Source organism: Salvelinus fontinalis, chromosome 36, assembly GCF_029448725.1.
Source record: "Salvelinus fontinalis isolate EN_2023a chromosome 36, ASM2944872v1, whole genome shotgun sequence".
Lineage (NCBI taxonomy): Eukaryota > Metazoa > Chordata > Actinopteri > Salmoniformes > Salmonidae > Salvelinus > Salvelinus fontinalis.
In genome coordinates this window covers 13,277,405-13,298,543 of record NC_074700.1, presented here as the reverse complement: position 1 = coordinate 13,298,543, position 21,139 = coordinate 13,277,405, and the positions used below count along the sequence as shown (strand labels likewise).

Here is a 21,139-nt window from a genome sequence, read left to right as displayed (position 1 = left end):
TAAATGAGAGAATTGTTTTCATTAGTGAACTATTGGTTGTGAACTATGAAACAAGCCCTTCTCTCCACCATTACAAAAGCCCATTGACGAAAGTCAACATTGTGTTCCCGATTTTTTTACTTTTTTTATTTCACCTTTATTTAATGTGAGTCTGGAAGTAGAGTTTACAGTCTAACCAGACACCCCGATGACGTGGTGACTGCTGTCCATACATTTAAATGGGCTAATATCAACGACAGAACTAAGCCAACCTCAGCGTGAGCTATGGTTGCGAAAGGTTGAACAACTACAATCTAACAAAATTAACATTGTGTTCCCGGTGACGTGAGGACTGATGTCCATACGTTTAGAAGTGTGAATTTCAACGTGGAGGTGACGATCGACACGCTGGAAGGATGAATTTCGACTATACCAGCCAGAAAATAGCATGAGCTTATAGTATGGCAACTTGATATGAACTTTGAACTCTTATTCACTAAAGAAGTGATACATCCAAGACGTTGAGTTAGCAGCAGCAGTTGTAAACGTGGGTTAGGAAAGAAAGGACAATCTCTTCAGAAAGACAGGGTACTACAACGTACCCGTTCTACCACAAGACATATTCTTCAAAGGACAAGGGAGATATTTGCTGGGAAACCCAGCCTTCCATCTATGACCAATCTATCGAAGCGCAGCTCAGAGTAAATATTTCTTGCATTTTCCCTTTACAAATGGGCGGTTATTTAGAAAACACAAGATTCTGTATTTACGATAGCATAGCTTCATGAGGTCCGATAGAGACCCAATCCTTTTGTTTCTCAGTCTTCCTGTGCTTTCATTCAAACACAACCCCCTTTCTTTGTGTAACCAACCTGTCATATCGGTTCCGTTCGCTGGGGACGTTTTCTTGTATGACATAATTAGTAATCAATGTATGATCCATCCTGTGTATATGTAATTCTGTGTGATTATTTAGGTATTTAGTAAATAAATAATTAAACCAAATTCTGTATTGCTGATTCAACTTGTTAGCCAGGGTTCGTGAAGATAACCAAGAATTTTACGACGTTCAGATGAGAATGACTAAGGTGACGAATAACAATTGACTGCTATTGATATAAAAGATTACCAGGTCTTTAAGAGTTTATTCAGAAGACAACAGCTCTATAAACATTCTTCCTTGGTGCTCCAACCTCCTATTTAATTACATTTACTTGATTAGTTTCATCAGGTAATATTAATTATAGAGAAATCATTTTATAAAATAGCATGTCATATATCACTTAATCCATAGCAAAGACACGACACCTGCTAGGGCTGCCCTGGTCAACTGCATGTGCTGTTGTTGTGAAGTGGAAACGTCTAGTAGCAACAGCGACTCAGCCGTGAAGTGGTAGGCCACAAAAGCTCACAGAACGGGACCACCGTGTGCTGAAGCGCATAGAGCGTATAAATCGTCAGTCTTCGGTGTAGAAGAACTGACCGCAACCCCCTTGAGCACCTTTGGAATTAATTGGAATGCCAACTGCCCAACATCAGTGACCAACCACACTAATGATCTCGTGGCTGAATGGATTCAGGTCCCCGCAACAATGTTCCAACATCTAGTGGAAAGCCTTCCCAGAAGAGTTGTGGCTGTTGTGGCAGCAAAGGGGGACCAACTCCATATTAATGCCCATGATGTTAGAATGAGATGTTTGACTAGCAGGTGTCCACATAATTGTGGTCATGTAGTGTATATCATTGACCAAGATCAGTGCTGGGGTCAATTCGAATTAGTTGACATTCAATTCAGTAAGTGATATGAATTTAACATCCTAAAATAGTAAAACTTTTCACATAAATATATTTTCCTTTTCAGCTTATTGAGAAGAAATAGGAAAAACATTCTATTTGAACTTCAGTAAAATTCATGAATTGACTGTTTTCCATTAGAATTGACCTCAACCCTGACTCAGACCATACAATAGCAATAAAAAATATAGGTAAAACTATCAAAGCACACAATCAATCAATTAACAATGAACCATTCAACCAACCAATCCACTCACCAACCAACCCACCCACAGACCCACCAACCAATCATCTGAGTATATACTTATTTTTCTGTAATACTTTTTCCAGTATATAATGTATGTATAATTATTAATAAGATGAGAAGGCATATTAAAGCAATAAGGCACGAGGGGGTATGGTATATGTCCAATATACCATGGCTAAAGGCTGTTCATTAGCACGACACAACGCAGAGTTTCTGGATACAGCCCTTAGCAAAGGTATATTGGCCATATACCAGTAACCCCCAATGTGCCTTATTGCTATTATAAATAGGCTACCAACGTAATTAGAACAGTAAAAATAAGTTGTCATATCCATGGTTTACGTATGGTCTGATATACCATGGCTTTCAGCCAATCAGCATTCAGGGCTCGAACCAGTTTATAGTTACAAACATAACTATAAAAGTGATCTATCCATTTCAGTATCTTCTGTCACATCCAGTTGGTTGTGTGGTGGAACTACAGAAGTATGACAGTCAATTACAGCTAAAAGCATTTGGGAGTAATGTCAACAAACCAGACACACAGTGTACTGCACAATAGGAGGTCCCCCTCTATCCCTGTCAGGGACGGGTGAATTTCAGAGACGACAAGACCATATAACGTCCTCAGTTGTCCACATTACAATAATGTGATACTGTCTAGTATAGTGAACATCCAATACAATCCACCAGGTGTCTCATCAATCTCAATTTTCACAATATACTCTAAGCTCCAACTATTGTCTGTTAGTGTTGTTGTTTTCAGTGTTGATGTAATCACTCATAGTCGTATAAGCCTGATTTGGACATTTTCTGAATTCTGAAATATTTCTGAAGTTTGTTATTATTGTAGGCATTACATTACTTTGGTGAAATGAAAACAGAAATATGGTCCCCCTTATATATAGTCTAGTATATCTTGAAGAACAGCCCTTTTCTTTTCATCTCTATTCTGTGTTCATCTCCTCCAGTTTATGAACCTTCTCTGTGTTTCTGTCCAGATGCCCTGCAGTGGACAGTGATATCTCTTCCAGTTTGATGACACACTGGTAGGATTCTTTTTTGAATGGTCAGTAATCATCACCATCTGAAGAATTAATTAGCTAAATATAATTAATTTAGGCTGCAATAATTATGTTATCCGTAAAGTGGGACCGTCATGGTAGCCTACATGAGGGGGAACGCATGAAAAAACAAGGAAGGGATTAGCATTGCTGTTTCATGACCCCTAAGGGGCTCTATGCAATACCTCTGGTCATCAATTACCCCTAAACATTGTTAGTGATTGCTAGTGATAATGTATTACAAAAGCTTTTTGTTTCCCCCCCATACATTTTAATGAACATGTTACATTTTGTACATCAAATACATTTTTATTGGTCACATACAAGTGTTTAGCAATGTTATTGCGGGTGGGGCGAAATGCTTGTGATTCTAGCACTGACAGTGCAGCAATATCTAACAATTTCACAACATATACCCAATACACACAAATCTAAGTAAGGAATGAATTAAGAATATACACATATACAGTGGGGAGAACTACGACGGCGTAGTGTGTTACTAATGGTTTTCTTTGAGACTGTGGTCCCAGCTCTCTTCAGGTCATTGACCAGGTCCTGCCGTGTAGTTCTGGGCTGATCCCTTACCTTCCTCATGATCATTATTGCCCCACGAGGTGAGATCTTGCATGGAGCCCCAGACCGAGGGTGATTGACCGTCATCTTGAACTTCTTCCATTTTCTAATAATTGTGCCAAAAGTTGTTGCCTTCTCACCAAGCTGCTTGCCTATTGTCCTGTAGCCCATCCCAGCCTTGTGCAGGTCTACACTTTTATCCCTGATGTCCTTACAAAGCTCTCTGGTCTTGGCCATTGTGGAGAGGTTGGAGTCTGTTTGCTTGAGTGTGTTGACAGGTGTCTTTTATACAGGTAACGAGTTCAAACAGGTGCAGTTAATACAGGTAATGAGTAGAGAACAGGAGGGCTTCTTAAAGAAAAACTAACAGGTCTGTGAGAGCCGGAATTCTTACTGGTTGGTAGGTGATCAAATACTTATGTCATGCAATAAAATGCCAATTAATTACTTAAAAATCATACAATGTGATTTTCTGGATTTTAAATTTATAAAAATTACAGACCTCTACATGCTTTGTAAGTAGGAAAACCTGCAAAATCGGCAGTGTATCAAATACTTGTTCTCCCCACTGTATGTACAAGCAATGTCAGAGCGGCATGGACTAAGATACAGTAGAATAGTATAGAATACAGTATATACATATGAGATGAGTAATGCATTCAGATACAATGATGTTCAAGTGACAAAATAATGTTTTATCTGATTTAAAATATAATTATGTTTTATTAGATAGGCTAAGTTACTAGATAGGCTACATGTACAATACTCAACATCTGAGAAAAAAGCACTGAGATAATTATCCCACAATTCAGAATAAATGAATAATGCGCCCCACCATCCGTTAACTCCTAACTCAATTATATCCAGTTCTGAAGTAACTCATTACTCCATTGTGTTCCTTCTTAGCTCTCTTCTTCATCTCCTCCAGTTTCTGAACCTTCTCTGTGTTTCCTGTCTCCTTCACCTTCTCAATCAGGAAGTCCAGATGCTGAGCAGTGGACAGTGAGCTGGTATTTAAGGCTTTCTCTTCCAGTTTGATGACACACTGGTAGGATTCTTCCACCAGTCTGGCTTTCTCAGGTGTGAACTGCTCCAACTCTGTCTGGAGTCTACTGATCAGAGTCCCTTTCTCCCCAGCCGCTTTCTTATTGATTTCATACATATTTTTCAAATCTTCATGTGTGTTAAGAACCAGTCTGGTCTTGATAACATATTTTTAGTTTTCTTTGTCATGCTTGGTGTAGTGACAATTCCCAGTACACACAATGCAGTGTTCATCTTTCATCACACTACACCATGAGAGATCAGTAACCCACCAGCAGTCTGGATAGTGGCAGTTCTCCTTACAGACACTGCATGTGGTAGCCTGTTTAGTAAAACGCCACCATGATGATTCTATTGGTACTTTCTCTTTGTAAGGCTCTTCAAAAGTGTATGAAAAGTTCTTGTTTTCGTCCCTTTCTTTCTTGTGTTTCTCCAGGGCTTCTTGAGTTTGCTTGATTTCATTCTGTTTCAGATCAATCATTTCAATCCGCTCATGCAAGTTGCTGATACATGCTTCTAGCTGTTTGCGGTCTCTCAGTACTCCTTCAGTCATCTTCAGATTTTGAGGTGTTATTCTATCCAGGAACTCTGTGAATTCCTCCATGCCGTCCTTTGATAGGTCCCATAAATTCTTCAAGATACGTTCTTCTTTCTTGGCCTGGGTTGCTTTTGCAGAGGTAAGACTCTTTATTTGAGAGTTGTTGAATAGGAAATATATAGATTGATTGCTGTCATCTTTTGCAAGGGGGACATGAGCATCTTCTAAGGCCTGTAGAGCATTAGTAGGTTCCACACCATCTGAGTGTGTGATGAGGGCCACGATGTTCTTCTCCATGTCTTTGCCAAATAAAGACAAAACTGCATCAAATATGTACCTCTGTTCAACAGTGAGTCGATTTGCACTTGACTTCACCACTAAACCAACAGCATCAATTTGATGAATCCCATCTGTAGACCTTAACAACTCAAACATTTTTTCAGCAATCAGTTGGTTTTCTCCAATCCCTCTGGTGTCTCCATACCCAGGAGTGTCAATGATGGTGAGAGAGTAGGGGACTCTCAGGCCCTCAAACCCGAATACCTCATAAACAGTGATCGCTGTAGTTCGACTTTCAGTCTTTTTTTTTTCCTCCTCTATTTTCTCCTCCACAATCTCAAACCAGACTTTGTCCTCCCACTCTACACCCAGGACATAATTGACCATTACATTGATCAGAGTTGACTTCCCTGTTCCTGTCTCTCCCACTACCAGAATGTTTTTGTTGACCTTGGTGGGATCTCTCTCCCCAAAGGTACATCTTCTGAGTTTATCATCCTTGTCCAGTCTCTGTTTGTTTGTTACCAGTTTGTACCGTTCAGGAGGTCCTTGGTTGATAAGAATACTTTTTTTGTTTCTTTGTGAAATTATGTCTTGAATTTTTGAAGATGTGTCCCTAGTTTCGGGAAATAAATAAACATACTGTATGTTATAATATAACATTTATAATGTATTCTTAAATATACTTTACAATTATATTTCACTCTATAGGAAGAATCATAAGTTATCTGAGAGATCTGAGGGCAACATTTTTTGCTTAAAATGTTATATCGCGTTCAACCAATTACATAAATACTTATCAAATCAAGTGGACTGTGGGGACTTGTTTTTCCAGATCCAGATAAAGCCTTGTTCTTGACAAAAATACTTTCAATGGATATTCTTCATTTAGCATGCATTTTAGTCCCGAGTTAGGCTTAATCTGGGTCTGATAAAATGGCCTATGGATGTGTATGGTTTGCATCTGTCAATAATCTATAAAACATCAACAGCATTTGAAAAAACAATGACATCTGCTGACACTCACTTGCTTGCCATGATGGTATTTTAGTTGTGTGATCTACCCAGGGAAGATACAGTTGATTAAGCTCTGTAAATGGAAAACATAGTTTCAACGAATTGGAAGTCATGCCAACTTAAAGGACAAGGTATCTGGTTTCACTGCATTTTTAAGTTTAATGTTGAAACCCCCAACACAATTTTAATTGCTGCAAAGTTGAGTCTCTATACGTTCAGCAATCTAAACTTCTTGTTCATCCACCTAGCTATTTGAGAGCCTTTTTTTTCATTCAGCTCAGGGCTTCCCTTTTGGTGTACCTCGCATAGCTTCGCGAAATGTTAGGCTTGATGACCAAATAAGCCTACCAATACACTTTTATCCATTAGCTAAAGAAAAACTATAGAATAGCTTTGCCATTCTCCTTGATAGCCTAATCTATACTTTAATATACGTTTGATGAATTTATGAGGCATTGCAAGACAAGACATTGCAAGATACTAATTACCAAGATAGCCTATGCGCTTGGTTCCAACTGTCTGCCTGCCCCTCCTCTCTCTTCCTCGCTGGCTCACCTGTTCTTTCTCAATATCTTCTCTATGAAAGATGTGTGTGTTTAGTCTTTAGTCGTTTGCGTGTAGAATAGCCTACTCATTGATTTCCCCTACTTTAGTTAACTTGCGAGACATTGCAAGCCAAGCAATTGTGAAATAAAGCATTGCGAGATACAGCTTCTGATTACTGGATGCACGGTTCTGATTCTGCCTGGTAGATGCGAGAGTTTGTATTCTCTGAAGTAGCCTATGGCAACTACTCAGTCTCATCCTTTGCACAAATACTGAATCTTACGGGTCTAGGAGTCGATTCCAAGTGGAATCGAAGCTTTACACCGAGACATGGGAGCCGACACCGGGAGTCAACGGCAACGAGTCGAGGAATCGATTATTTTAGAGTCGACTCTCCACCACTAGCACAGGATGTCCATTCGATAAAGATGCTTCTACTGTGTCATTCGGTGACTCAACAACTAGCATTTAAGATTGACTCGACTGACTCGTCAAAGCGCATATCGAGTGCTCAAAGTGTTCAGTTTGAGATTCAGACTAAATAAAATGTTTGCATCTTTTCATCCATTTTAATTTACCTCTACTCCTGGAGATGGTTTGTTTCAGTTCTGCAGTCACAAGAATAGAGAAGAAGAAAGAGAAAGAGGTGATGTGTGTTGCAGGTCTTATAGTGGAACAGCCCAGCATTCTCCTCCCACCTAACCTCACCACTCCAGTACTGTACACCCCTTCTCACCAAGTCAGCTGATTTCAGAGAAGAGAGATAATTTCTTCAGTTGAGGGTGCCGGATAGTTGGCAGGATTCACAAAAACAAAGGAGATTTCTTCAGTAGAGAGGCAGTTGGAGCCAAATTCTCTATTCTTTATTTGTGCTATTTTAATGGTTTTGTTTCACTTAGAATATATCATCATGTCATATTGCTATTTTGATTTTGAATGTATGATGAACGTGAGGAATTATGAAATAAACTTGAATGTGTTTATTTGCTAAATTGGCAATATGGAGTCTCGGCTAGTCACATACCCCCTTTTCTCCCAGGGACCCTTTCCTTATTGCCATATAGGGGGGTGGTAATATGGGCAAACTAAGCTCTAGGCACAGCAGCAAACAGTTTTTGACCACACAGGTTTAATGCTTTTTGTTATTCGATTGCTTAGTGTTTTTGGTAAGAGAACAAATGGCCAACATGTTATGTCAATCTTAGTTTCATTATAAGAAATGTTGATTACTATTTTTGTACAAGCGGAGCTTCGGATATTTTTTGTTGTTGCATGCTGAACTTGTCTACAGACCATGGGATGTAGGGGAACTTCAAATGTTGTTAACTGATACATATAGCCCTTGTAAGAAATACCATTGTAATAACACAAGCATATTGCTATTACATTGTTATAACTAACTTCTTTCTAAAAAACAGGGTTTCTCACAAGCAGAAACTGAGACACACACACACACCAGAGACAGATGGCTGACACAGAACATTCATAAACACTGATAAGGCAGGGAAGGCCTTGAGCAAGAGTGCTTGGGTCTGCATCCCACGAGATAATGAGACACACACATAACCGAGGACAGAGGGCTGACATAAACCTTTCATAAACACCGATTAAATAAGAACATCTGCGCACACACCTAATCTCCTATTTTAGCTGAACATTTTGGTAACAAAGAACTTTTGATACAAGACTCAGAAGGATGACGCACAGCTCATCCGGACCAATCTGAGAAGACAACAACCTGATCAGGACCAACCAGAAAACCAGATCTACCAGACTCAACCTACTTTCTGTCCTGTATAAAATGACTATGTATTTCTGTTATCTGGGCTCTGTCTGCAGGTTCATTACGAGCTGAATGAACGAGTCCATGCATGTTTGTATCAGATATCTTTACCTCTGAATAAAACTGCTTTTTATTATACGAATATCCACCCTGTCCAGAGTCTCTACTTCGTCTCAGTTCTCCAGTAAACTTGTGTCATCAACACCCTTACAGAGGACAAAGAGCTCTAATTCTGTTTCATTGGTCCTATGAAGTTCATATTTGTCATAATCAGTGATGATGCTGCAGGCATGAACTAAGAGGTCACAGATCTCAATAAAGGTCATATAATGACTAATATATTGAAAAGGAATACACTTTATTAGTGAGTCAACAAGGTCAGACATGTTTCAATGGCTGAAGACAAGAAGTGTAGACTGTAGACTCATGTGACAGGTGGTGACAGAACTTGCGATTACAAAGATATAATTTACTACTAAAACTATAAAGGGCAACAATGAAACAAAGATAGTTTTGTGGTTAACACATTTTTAAAAAACATTTGGATATATGTACATAAAAAAATTATAAATGCCTAATCTCATTGCTTCACATCATACCATGCAGTGTTAATCCCATGCATCAAAAAACTACAATGATATATCAGTCTAGGCACATTTACCTGCTTTTCCAATGTTCTTTAGTAACATTTGTGAATAACAACCTTAGAGAAGGATTTGTTTTGTTGTCTTTTATTAAAACTCAGAACCAAATCAGCTAAAGCAGTGCCTGGGAAAATACTGCTGGTGGTGACAATACAGGCCTATTCTGTGAAATCAGCTGACCAAAGAAAGGGAGGGGCTTCAGAGTGATGGACAAGGTGGAAAGAGCATGTCTCCTTGAGTTAATGTACCTCTATTCAAATTGTTTAGGATCCTATGCTCTATTTTCATGTCATGCACCTTAGTGCTACAGCCCAGTACACCTCCTATCACAAAGTCAGCTGCTTTCAGAGAAAATATACACTTTCTTCAGCAGCAACCTTTATTATTTTATATACCCAGACTAATTATTGTCTTATTTCTTTGCCATTTACTTTCGTTGATCCAAACTACTGTTATGAAATGAACTGAAAGAAAAATGAAGAAACGTGTCAAGACCTAAACCCAGACAGCAGTCATTACAGGGTCTGCTCCGATCATTTCATCACTGGTAAGTATTATAGTTTTTCGAGTTTAGTTTAGCTGTTAGCTGTTATGCTAACCAGGTGTTAAAAACCACACTAAGTTAGCCAACATTAGCTAGCTAGATAGCTTGTAGTCTAGCTATTAGCATGTCTCTCTCATTGGCTGCATGTGAGGTTTTTTTTCACCATAAGAATTCCCCATTTTAATAAACCATTATATGCATTTATCATCACACGTGTAGACTAATGAAAGCCTACTAATCCTAATGTGATGAGTAATTGGATAGTCATAAATTAGGCTATTAATTTAACTCAGGACGTTTCTTTTCATTCCTTTGCTCGGGAAAAATGTAGCCTTTGATAAACACATTTCATGGAATTATTATACACTTCATATGACTGGAAACAGATTTTGTTTTATACGACAAATCACAGGTTAGGTTAGGCCTACCCTGCTGACACTGACAAATATATCAATAAAAACCACCTTGTCTTGACTGCAACCATCTAATCTAGGCCTGCGAGAAGGGGAGACACAAATTGTACAATATGATGTCCATCTTTGGGGAGGAGGCAGGTAACCTAGTGGTTAAGAGTGTAACCGAGACTGCTCCCCGGGCACCGATGACATGGATGGCGATTAAGGTAGCCCCCTGCACCTCTCTGATTCAGAGGGGTTGGGTTAAATGTGGAAAACAAAATGTCTCCTCTCACCTCTCACTATACTTTAACATTAAACTACTGTAGTTCTACAACCAATACACACAAATGTCTTGACTGTTTTTAATAAATGGAAAAATGAAATGTGGACATTCACACCTATGATTGCAAAGGGGTCTTCCAAGTAAACAAAGGTCAGACTCATAAGTCAGAATATGGAACATGGTAACAATAATGAATGTTTCCATCACTTTGTTGAATTCCAAGTGCTAACCTACCTATGCATGACTAACAGTTCATATGTCCTCCTCATCCTACAGACAAGGTCAAGGTGATTCATGACATTAGTGGTTGTCTGACTCTGATATTTCCCTGCATGGTTGGTAAGACCACTGTTCCAGTTAGGGGGTTTACGTGTCTGTGTTTAGACCTATGTGGACAGACAGACAGACGGACGGACGGACGGACAGGACAGGACAGGACAGGACAGGACAGGACAGGACAGGACAGGACAGACAGACAGCAGAGGTCATAGTTTCACTGCCATATAATTAGGGATTAGAATACCTGAATGGACATGAACCTTCTTACGATGGGATAAATGGCAGCCATTTTGGTCAGGGAGTTGCTCAATCATGGTTTGCCAGTTCTGTGAAAAGATATTGTGTATAATAATGAATTTGGGTGGTGGACCATTCTTGATACACACTAGACACTGTTGAGCGTGAAAAACCCAGAATCATTGCAGTTCTTGACAGGTCTGGCACCTACTATCATACCCCATTCAAAGGCACTTAAATATTTTTTATTTAACCAGGCAAGTCAGTTAAGAACAAATTATTATTTACAATGACGGCCTACCCCAGGCAAAGCCGGACAAAACTGAGCCAATTGTGTGCCGCCCTATGGGACTCGCAATCACAGCCGGATGTGATACCCCTGGATTCAAATCAGATACTGCAGTGACACCTCTTGCACTGAGATGCAGTGTCTTTGACCACTGTGCCACTCGGGAGCCCATTCACCTCAATCCATGTATCAGTTGTGTCAAGGCTTAAAAATCCTTCTTAACCTGCCTCCTCCCCTTCATCTACACTGATCGAAGTGGAATTTAACAAGTGACATCAGTGAGGGATCATAGCTTTTTTACCTGGATTCATCTGGTCAGTCTATGTAATGGTAAGGTGTTTTTTATGTTTTGTATACTCTGTGTATATTTCAAAGGCTATTTGTACAGACAATTGGTATAAAACCCGTATAAAATGTATTTATACTTATTTGACAATAGTTTAGTTTCTTTTACACGATTTCTGATATATTACATGCCTTACTTTTATTTTCCTGCATAAGTAAAATTAGGATTATGCCTCTACTGCCATTCATTCCAATTAGACTGGTTTGGATTTCTTCCTGAACAATATGGCTGCCATTTTGACCCCATTTCGAAACTGAGAAGTCTATGACATAACCCCTCTAGTAATTTAATAGGATGTCTATGGTCACTGTTCCTGAGAGACAGAAGCAGGTCGCTATGGAGACCAACAATCACATGAAGTTACAATACAACAACATGTTACTTGAAACATAGAAGGGGAACCTTTGTCAGTAACCTCGAAAAACAACTTCCTCCTGAAAACACACAAGTGGGAAGGTGTTTCATGTACCCCAGCCACACTGACCTATGAGCATGCAGGAGAACTCATGCAAACTCTTCTGCAGAACTGCACACACACTGTAATCATACTTCATTATCTCCCTCTCTATCTCTCCTTCTCCCTCTCTCAATTCAATTAATTTTAATTTAAAAGGCTTGTTTGGCATGGGAAACATGTTACTTTGCGAAAGCAAGTGAAATAGCTAAAAAACAAAAGTGAAATAAACATTAAACATTACACTCACAAAAGTTCCAAAGGAATAGAGATATTCCAGATGTCATATTATGGCTATATATAGTTTTGAAACAATGTGCAAATAGTTAAAGTACAAAGGGAAAATAAATAAACAAAGAAGGGTTTTAAGGGTTTTATTTACAATTGCTGTTATTGCACTCTGTGGTATTTCACCCATACGGAAATTTATCAGAATTGGATTTTTCTAATTCTTTGTGGATCTGTGTAATCTGAGGGAAATATGTGTCTCTAATATGGTCATACATTTGGCAGGAGGTTAGGAAGTGCAGATCAATTTCTACCTAATTTTGTGGGCAGTGTGCACATAACCTGTCTTCTCTTGAGAGCCAAGTCTGCCTACGGCTGCCTTTCTCAATATCAAGGCTATGCTCACCGAGCCTGTATAAAGTCAAGGTTTACCTTAATTTGGGGTCAGTCCCAGTGGTCAAGTATTCTGCCACCGTGTACTCTCTGTTTAGGGCCAAATAGCATTCTAGTTTGCATTGTTTTTTTGTTTATTTTTTCATATGTGTCATGTAATTATCTTTTAGTTTTATCATGATTTGGTTGTGTCTAATTGTGTTGCTGTCCTGGGGCTCTGTATATATATATATATATATATATATATATGTTGAAGAGGGTGTGTAAAGGTAGTCATTGTTGTTCTCCCCCTTAGACGAGGAGGAGCATGGATAGGACCAAGATGCGGATTGAGGGAAATAAGCCATCTTTTAATGAAAACAGCAAACAAGACACTACAAAAACTACAAAACAACAAACGTGACTAACCTTCAACCGTCCTGTGAGGACACAGGAACAAACACCCACAAAACCCCAGTGAAACCCTGGCTGCCTTAGTATGACTCTCAATTAGAGACAAACGATACACACCTGTCTCTAATTGAGAATCATACCAGGCCGAACACAAAAACCAACCTAGAAATACAAAACATAGACTGCCCACCCAAAACACACGCCCTGACCATAAACACATACAAAAACAACATAAAACAGGTCAGGACCGTTACAGGGTGGGGCTTTTGCTGCATCCCTGTCTCACCCCACGGCCCTGTGGAAAGAAATGTGTGTTTTTTTGCCCATTTTAACCGCACACTTATTGTTTGTGTACATATATTTTAAACCGTTGTATGGTCCTGCTTCACCTTCTTAGATACAGATACAGCTACTCAAGCGTAGCATTGATTGTTAAGAGGTTCCTTTGTCTTCTTCAACCTCGTGTTGCATTTGGCACGAGTCGTTGACCTCGGCTGCCGCTTGCGGTCAACTTAGTCGGATATGTTGATTAATAACTCAAATGCTTTATACCCTATGGTCAATAGGGACGTTTCCATCTTCATGGCATGCTCTCTGGGTTCCCTAGGCGTAGCTCGTTAAAAGGCAAGGTATTTATAAATTGTTCCGATCTCGTTTAGACAACTGAATTGTCTTATCGTCACCAAAACATTCTCTTTCATCTGGATATTTTCTACACAACGAAAAGTATGTAAACATCATGTACATAATCAGGAAAACTCTTCAAGTTACAATGTTTTTTACATTAATTTTCATATCATTGTTACCACTGTTTTGGCTGATAAAATATAATGTCCCAAAGTCCATTTATTGCATGTTACAGTTCTGTGAGTTGGGGTGGGCATTCTATGTTTTTGTTCTATGTTGTCTATTTCTAGGTGTTTGGCCAGGTGTGGTTCTCAATCAGAGGCAGCTGTCTATCGTTGTCTCTGATTGAGAACCATACTTAGGTAGCCTTTTCCCACCTGTGTTTTGTGGGTAGTTATTTTCTGTTTTCTGTTTTGTGTCTGCACCAGACAGAACTGTTTCGCTTTCGTTCTCCTTTTTGTTCGATTGTTTTTTTGGATTAAATCATGAACACTAAATGCTGAACCTTGGTCCACTCTTCCTTCAGCGCACGAGAAGCGTGACAAGTTCTGAGGTAGATTCTCCATAAGGTCCACAGACATTCTGATCATTCACATTAGACACCAGAACAGAGTTGGTCTGCTGCCTTATAATTTACAATGAGCGTGAGGTGTCAAAACACCTCCATACCTCTTCCCCTCTGCGGGAGTGAGATGTTTTTGCTGTTTGTTCTTTGTTATAGGGCCAAAAAGATTGGAGAAGTGGTTTATCCATACATCTACGTTTTGGATAGATAACTCTTTGTGTTGTTTGTTTAGTGTTTTCCAATTTTCCCAAAAATAGTTAGACTCTATGTATTCTTCACTTCCATTGAGCTGATTTCTGATGTGCTGTTCCTTCTTATTCTTTACTCCTTAGTGTATTTCTGTATTGTTTTAGTGATAAACTTCTTCTGGCTGTGATTTTTAAAATGTTTTACAGCGAAAACACCACATATATTTATGTTAGCTCACCACCAAATACAAAAAAGGACAGACATTTTTCACAGCACAGGTAGCATGCACAAAGCCAACCTAACTAACCAAGAACCAACCAAACTAACCAAGAAACAACTTCATCAGATGACAGTCTTATAACATGTTATACAATAAATCTATGTTTTGTTCGAAAAATGTGCATATTTGAGGTATAAATCAGTTTTACATTGCAGCTACCATCACAGCTACCGTCACAAATAGGACCGAAGCACGTAGCTTCGCTTGGCGCAAACTGTATTGAAAAGTAAGGATAATTTAAAAAATGTAATTCCGCGATTGTATTAAGAATTAAATTGTCTATCAATCGCTGTCCACCCTATATTTTTTAGTCACGTTTATGAGTATTTATGTATACGAGTAGATCACTGTCTAATATGGCGCACGGACATTTTCTCACCAGCTGGGCTACTTTCCCCATTGTCTAACCATGATTTTGGTGGCTAAATATGCACATTTTCGAACAAACTGTATATGCATGTTGTAATGTGATGTTACAGGGGTGTCATCTGAAGAATTCTGAGAAGGTTAGTGAAAAAAATAATATATTTTGGCGATGTTTACGTTATCGCTCACTTTGGCTAGAATTAATGCTGGGGTAATGTTTGCACATGTGCTATGCTAATATAATGATTTATTGTGTTTTCGCTGTAAGACACTTAGAAAATCTGAAATATTGTCTGTATTCACAGGATCTGTGTCTTTCGATTAGTGTATGCTGTGTATTTTTACGAAATGTTTGATGATTAGTAAGTAGGTAAACACGTTGCTCTATGTAGTTATTCTAGTCCATTTGTGACGGTGGGTGCAATTGTAACCTATGCCATCTACCTGAAATATGCACATTTTTCTAACAAAACCTATCCCATACCATAAATATGTTATCAGACTCATCTGATGAGTTTTTTTCTTGGTTAGGGGCTATAAAAATCTTAGTTTAGCCGAATTGGTGATAGCTACTGGTGTTGGTGTACAAATAAAAGATGGTGGATTATGCTAATGTGTTTTTAGGTAATAGATGTACATCTTTACATATTGTGTCTTCCCTGTAAAACATTTTAAAAATCGACATGTTGGCTGGATTCACAAGATCTGTGTCTTTCATTAGCTGTATTGGACTTTAATGTGTGAAAGTTAAATATTTAAAAAAAATATTTTTTTTGAATTTCGCGGCACTGGTTTTTCAGTGGGGGTGGGGGGGGGAGTGCCGCTAGCGGCACCCTCATCCTAGACAGGTTAACATGACCGGAGAAAGATTACTCCCAACACTAATGCTTGGAACAGGTGCGGGTCGGTGTCCTCCAGGCGCATGACGCAGCTCCAAAAGAGTGACTAGCTACAGGGTTTTTTAATTTATAGTGCCTGTGAACGCGCAATCGACCCCATTCAAATCGTCATCACGTAAAGGCATCCAGGGGAAGACGTAAGCAGTGTCCGTATACTCATAGGAATAACATTGGCTTTAAAACTGACTCCAGAACAGTGGCCCAAATTTCTGAAATCTGACTCCATGTCAGGGAAATTGCTGTAGAATGGGTTCTGTTCCACTTAGAGACAAAATTTCAACTCCTATAGAAACTATAGACTGTTTTCTATCCAATAATAATAATAATATGCATATTGTACGATCAAGAATTTTGTAGGAAGCCGTTTCAAATATTACACGATTACCATAAATAGTGACAACAGCGCCCCCAGCCTCAACAGGTTAAAGACAAACATCTTGTGAATCCAGCCAATATTTCCGATTTTTTTTAAGTGTTTTACAGCGAAAACACAAAATAGCATTATTAGCTTACTACAATAGCGTACCACACTACCGCATTCATTCATCAAGGCACGTTAGCGATAGCAATAGGCACGTTAGCGATAGTGAATAAACCAGCAAAAGATATAATTTTTGACTAACCTTGATAAGCTTCATCAGATGGCAGTCCTATAACATGAGGTTATACATACACTTATGTTTTGTTCGAAAATGTGCATATTTAGAGCTGAAATCAGTGGTTATACATTGTGCTAACGTAGCATCTTTTTCCCAGAATGTGCGGATATTTTTATGGCACTCAACTATTCTGACCAAATAACTATACATAAACGTTACTAAAAAATACATGTTGTATAGGAAATGATAGATACACTAGTTCTTAATGCAATCGCCGTGTTAGAATTCTAAAAATGACTTCATTACGACATCCAGCTTAGGTATAGCGAGAGAGTACCCAAAATCTGGGCGCAAACGACTATTTCACATGTTCGACAGATATAGGAAATAGCATCATAAAATGGGTCCTACTTTTGATGATCTTTCATCAGAATAATGTACAAGGGGTCCTTTGTCGGGAACAATCGTTGTTTGGATTTATAATGTTCTCTTCTCCAGTCAATTAGCACGGAAAGCTAGCAAAGTGGCGCTAAGCTCTCCTTCCTGAACAAAGGCACACAACGCAACACGCCTAACGTCCCGAATAAATTTCAATAATCTAATAAAACTATATTGAAAAAACATACTTTACGATGATATTGTCACATGTATCAAATAAAATCAAAGCCGGAGATATTAGTCGTCCATAACGACAGCTTATCAGAAGGCAAATCCAGGTCCCTTCACGCGCTCTCCAGAAAACAGGAAACTGGTGATACGTCATGCCGAGAGCTATTATTCGACCCCAGATCAAGTTGCACACTCCATTTCTTCTCTCACTGCCTGTCGACATCTAGTGGAAGACGTATGAAGTGCATGTATTCTAAGAAATATCAAGGACATTAATAGGCAGGCCGTAGAACAGAGCATCGATTTCAGATTTTCCACTTCCTGTCAGGAAGTTTGCTGCAAAAGGAGTTCTGTTTTACTCACAGATATAATTCAAACGGTTTTAGAAACTAGAGAGTGTTTTCTATCCAATAGTAATAATAATATGCATATTGTACGAGCAAGAATTGAGTACGAGGCCTTTTGAAATGGGCACCTTTTATCCGGCTACTCAATACTGCCCCTGCAGCCCAAACAGGTTAACCATAGTGAAGGCATAGGCTCAGGTTTTCTGGGTCTCAATGTTTTTGGTTGGATAGGTTTCTCAATTTCTCTCCTAAGTTTTTGCATTCTTCATCGAACCATTTGTCATTGTTGTTAATTTTCTTATCTTGTCTGCTTGACATTTTTAGATTTGATAGGGAAGCTGAGAGGTCAAAAATACGTTTTAGGATTTCCACTGTCAAGTTTACACATTCACTATTACAGCAAAACATTTTGTCCAGGAAGTTGTCTAAAATTTGTTGTTGCCTAACAATTTTTTTGGTAGGTTTCCACACTACTTTCCCATGGAGGACCAAGATGGCCAAAATGAAAAATTAATGAATACATAAATAAATACATCTATAAATCTGCATGTACATGTAAAAATAAATGAATGTACTGTAACGCTCGTCGTTAGGTGGAAGAGAGGAGGACCAAATCACAGCGTGGTACGTTTCCATATTTATTGGAACACTTATAAACACGAACAAAACAATTAAACAGAATGAAACCAACGACGCTACAGACCTGAACATGTGAACCTAGTGAAAACAAAGAACCCAATGAACAGGAACAATCACCCACAAACAAACAGTGAACACAGCCTACCTAAATATGGCTCCCAATCAGAGACAACGTAAAACACCTGCCTCTGATTGAGAACCATATCAGGCCAATCAGACACACCTAAACCAATGAGACACAACACATAGAATATACCCACCCAGCTCACGTCCTGACCAACTAAACAAAGACTAAACAAAGGAAATAAGGTCAGGAACGTGACATGTACACGGAAATCAATCAATAAACACAATTTGATATAAATTAGTACTTTTGCATTGACTTATTTTGCCAAAATATGTATTTTCCTAATAATTAATTTCTGTTATTATTTATTTCCTTTTTTATATATTTCCTTGACAATTTATTCATGTCCCTATTTATTTATTTTTGCCAACTTTTATATCTTTATTTATTTCTGTATTTCTTCGTCCCTACGCAAATGATGACTTCAACATTCAAACATAGCAATCAAGCCCGGAGAGCAGATAGGCTGTAGGTCCTCCATAGAGAGGGAGAAAGAGGCTGACTGAGTCTTTACACGACGAGTGTCAGTGTCTGAGCTTCTTCGAGAGGCGGCTGATCGGCTTGAAGAAATAGAGCGCTGTAAGTATGAAATACTCTGAAAGCATGAAGGAAAAGGAAACCGCACACTGCGCTTGATTGTATCACTGATCTTTAATAAGCTAAAACTTTGTTACCAAAGGACAAGACCATACAGAGTGGAGCGTTGGTTACACAGCTGAAAATGGTTCAACTCTAAGACTATCGATTCACTACAGAAGGAGTAAATCCTAGACAACACGCTTTCAGTCTGCAGCTGGAAAAATGCGTAGTAGAAGACAAGAATACCGACAACCGCCGAAACATCTATTCTAAGAACAACATGGTACGCATGACGTATCCATTATGAACACAACGAGAGTTTCTTGATGAACTATTCTCCACAGAATGATTGAGCAATTTCAACAGAGACAACAAGACATACAAGCGTAAATATGTACATTGCAATTTCTTTCAGAATGAGCGGCAGTTCATGTGCAAGGTATTATCATGTCCATGGGTACAATTATCAACTGTGTGTTAGTGAATCCATACTGTCTTCCCGCTCTTTTTCTGCCCCCGCCCCTTTCCTTTGTCCACCAAGCTGTCATATTGGCTTAGCCCACTAGGAACGTATCAATGCATTGTTAGTAACCAATATCTACTGTTTGTTTGTCATGTATTTCGTTAGTAAAGTTTCTGTACTGGGCTTTTCTAAAATGTTTTAGAAAGAGCCGGGCACAATTGGGTCCCTCGGCCGACCACTTTTCACCCTTGAAAGTCATGGTAGATACAAAAATAGGCAAATGAACCCCTGATTGCTGATTTGTCTCAAAATCATAAAACACATATTTCTCTCTATGTTCATCTTCAGCCAAGGGCTGAATGTAACACTCGTGTGGTACTTCTTGAACCACTTCAGCGTCTCTGCTTTTCAAAGGCCCTTTACAGATCGGGCAATGTAGAATTCCACAAACATGAGGTTTAGGGCTATCTATTTTAAGGTTGTAATTGCAATGACATTTTGGACATTTCTTGTTAATGTCACAACTGCTTACAGATTTACAGGCCTTGGGGTGCCATGTTTCAGTTTTGTGTTTTTCGTAACAGTAGGCCGAACGACATGTGCGGTGACAATCCTCACAGGGGGTCAAGTTTAGCGGTTGCATAGGGCAATGTTTATCCAGACATACTGAACAGTTATAACGGCACGAGTGCCCCCCCCTTGCAGGTGTAGCCTGTATGACAGGCTGGACACACATATGGGGCACCTAAAAACGCTGTGATGTTAGTTACGGCATAGTAATGCTCATTTTGCACATAAAAGTACATAGTCTTAGGATGTGGTTCGTGTATATTTTGGAATTTCAAGAGAGCGTCATTAGCTCTACTGTGGTACAAAACAACAATCTTGATGTTCAGAAAGTTTTCAAATTTGACTATGTCCGAGAAAGCCACAGAATCCTGTATACCTAGACCCACAGCCGTTTGGAGCTCTCGAGCTTTTTGTAACGCTGCTCGATCAGTACATCCTGGGCTGAGTAAATGGGCCAGACCTATGGCAAAGCATAGCTTATTGCCACGATTGGGAACGTTTATGAGGTAGGCCCTTTTATTGCTTATGATTTCTGACTGCATTAGGCTATCGAGCTTCCTTCTCTGACCACCGCCACCTTGGGGTTGACGTATTAATTGTACTACAAGTTCGAGGGTCCTATCTGCTAGCACGTTTAAATTTGACTGAACAAGGCGTTCTAGCAGGTTAACAAATTGTTCAAGATCTGCTTCACCATTCTGTAAAGTAAGCGATACAGTGCTATGCAGACTGTCTCCACAAATTTCCAACTGTAAGACATCCCTTGGTTCGCTATAAGCTCTAACCCTATCTAACAGTTCATTCAAAGTGTCCATAATCATTACGTAAAACACAGCATATTCCCGAATCTGACCCCCCCATGCGAAATTGAAAAACTGTCGAACCTCAATATTGTGGAATTTATTTTGGCGCAAAACATGTACACTGC

The 21,139-nt window shown here is 39.1% G+C and overlaps 1 protein-coding gene across 1 annotated transcript; it reads right to left on the bottom strand.

The window, feature by feature from the left end:
• Window positions 1-4,234: 4,234 nt before the first annotated feature.
• LOC129835796 (uncharacterized) lies at window positions 4,235-6,125 on the bottom strand. The gene has a single exon (XM_055901574.1). It carries the CDS (start codon window positions 5,903-5,905, stop codon window positions 4,874-4,876), a length of 1,032 nt encoding a protein of 343 aa, XP_055757549.1. The 5' UTR covers window positions 5,906-6,125; the 3' UTR covers window positions 4,235-4,873.
• Window positions 6,126-21,139: the final 15,014 nt, after the last annotated feature.

Excerpts from the sequence above, each read along its gene's own strand:
- LOC129835796 (XM_055901574.1), bottom strand. The coding sequence starts at position 5,905 with ATGGTCAATTATGTCCTGGGTGTAGAGTGGGAGGACAAAGTCTGGTTT.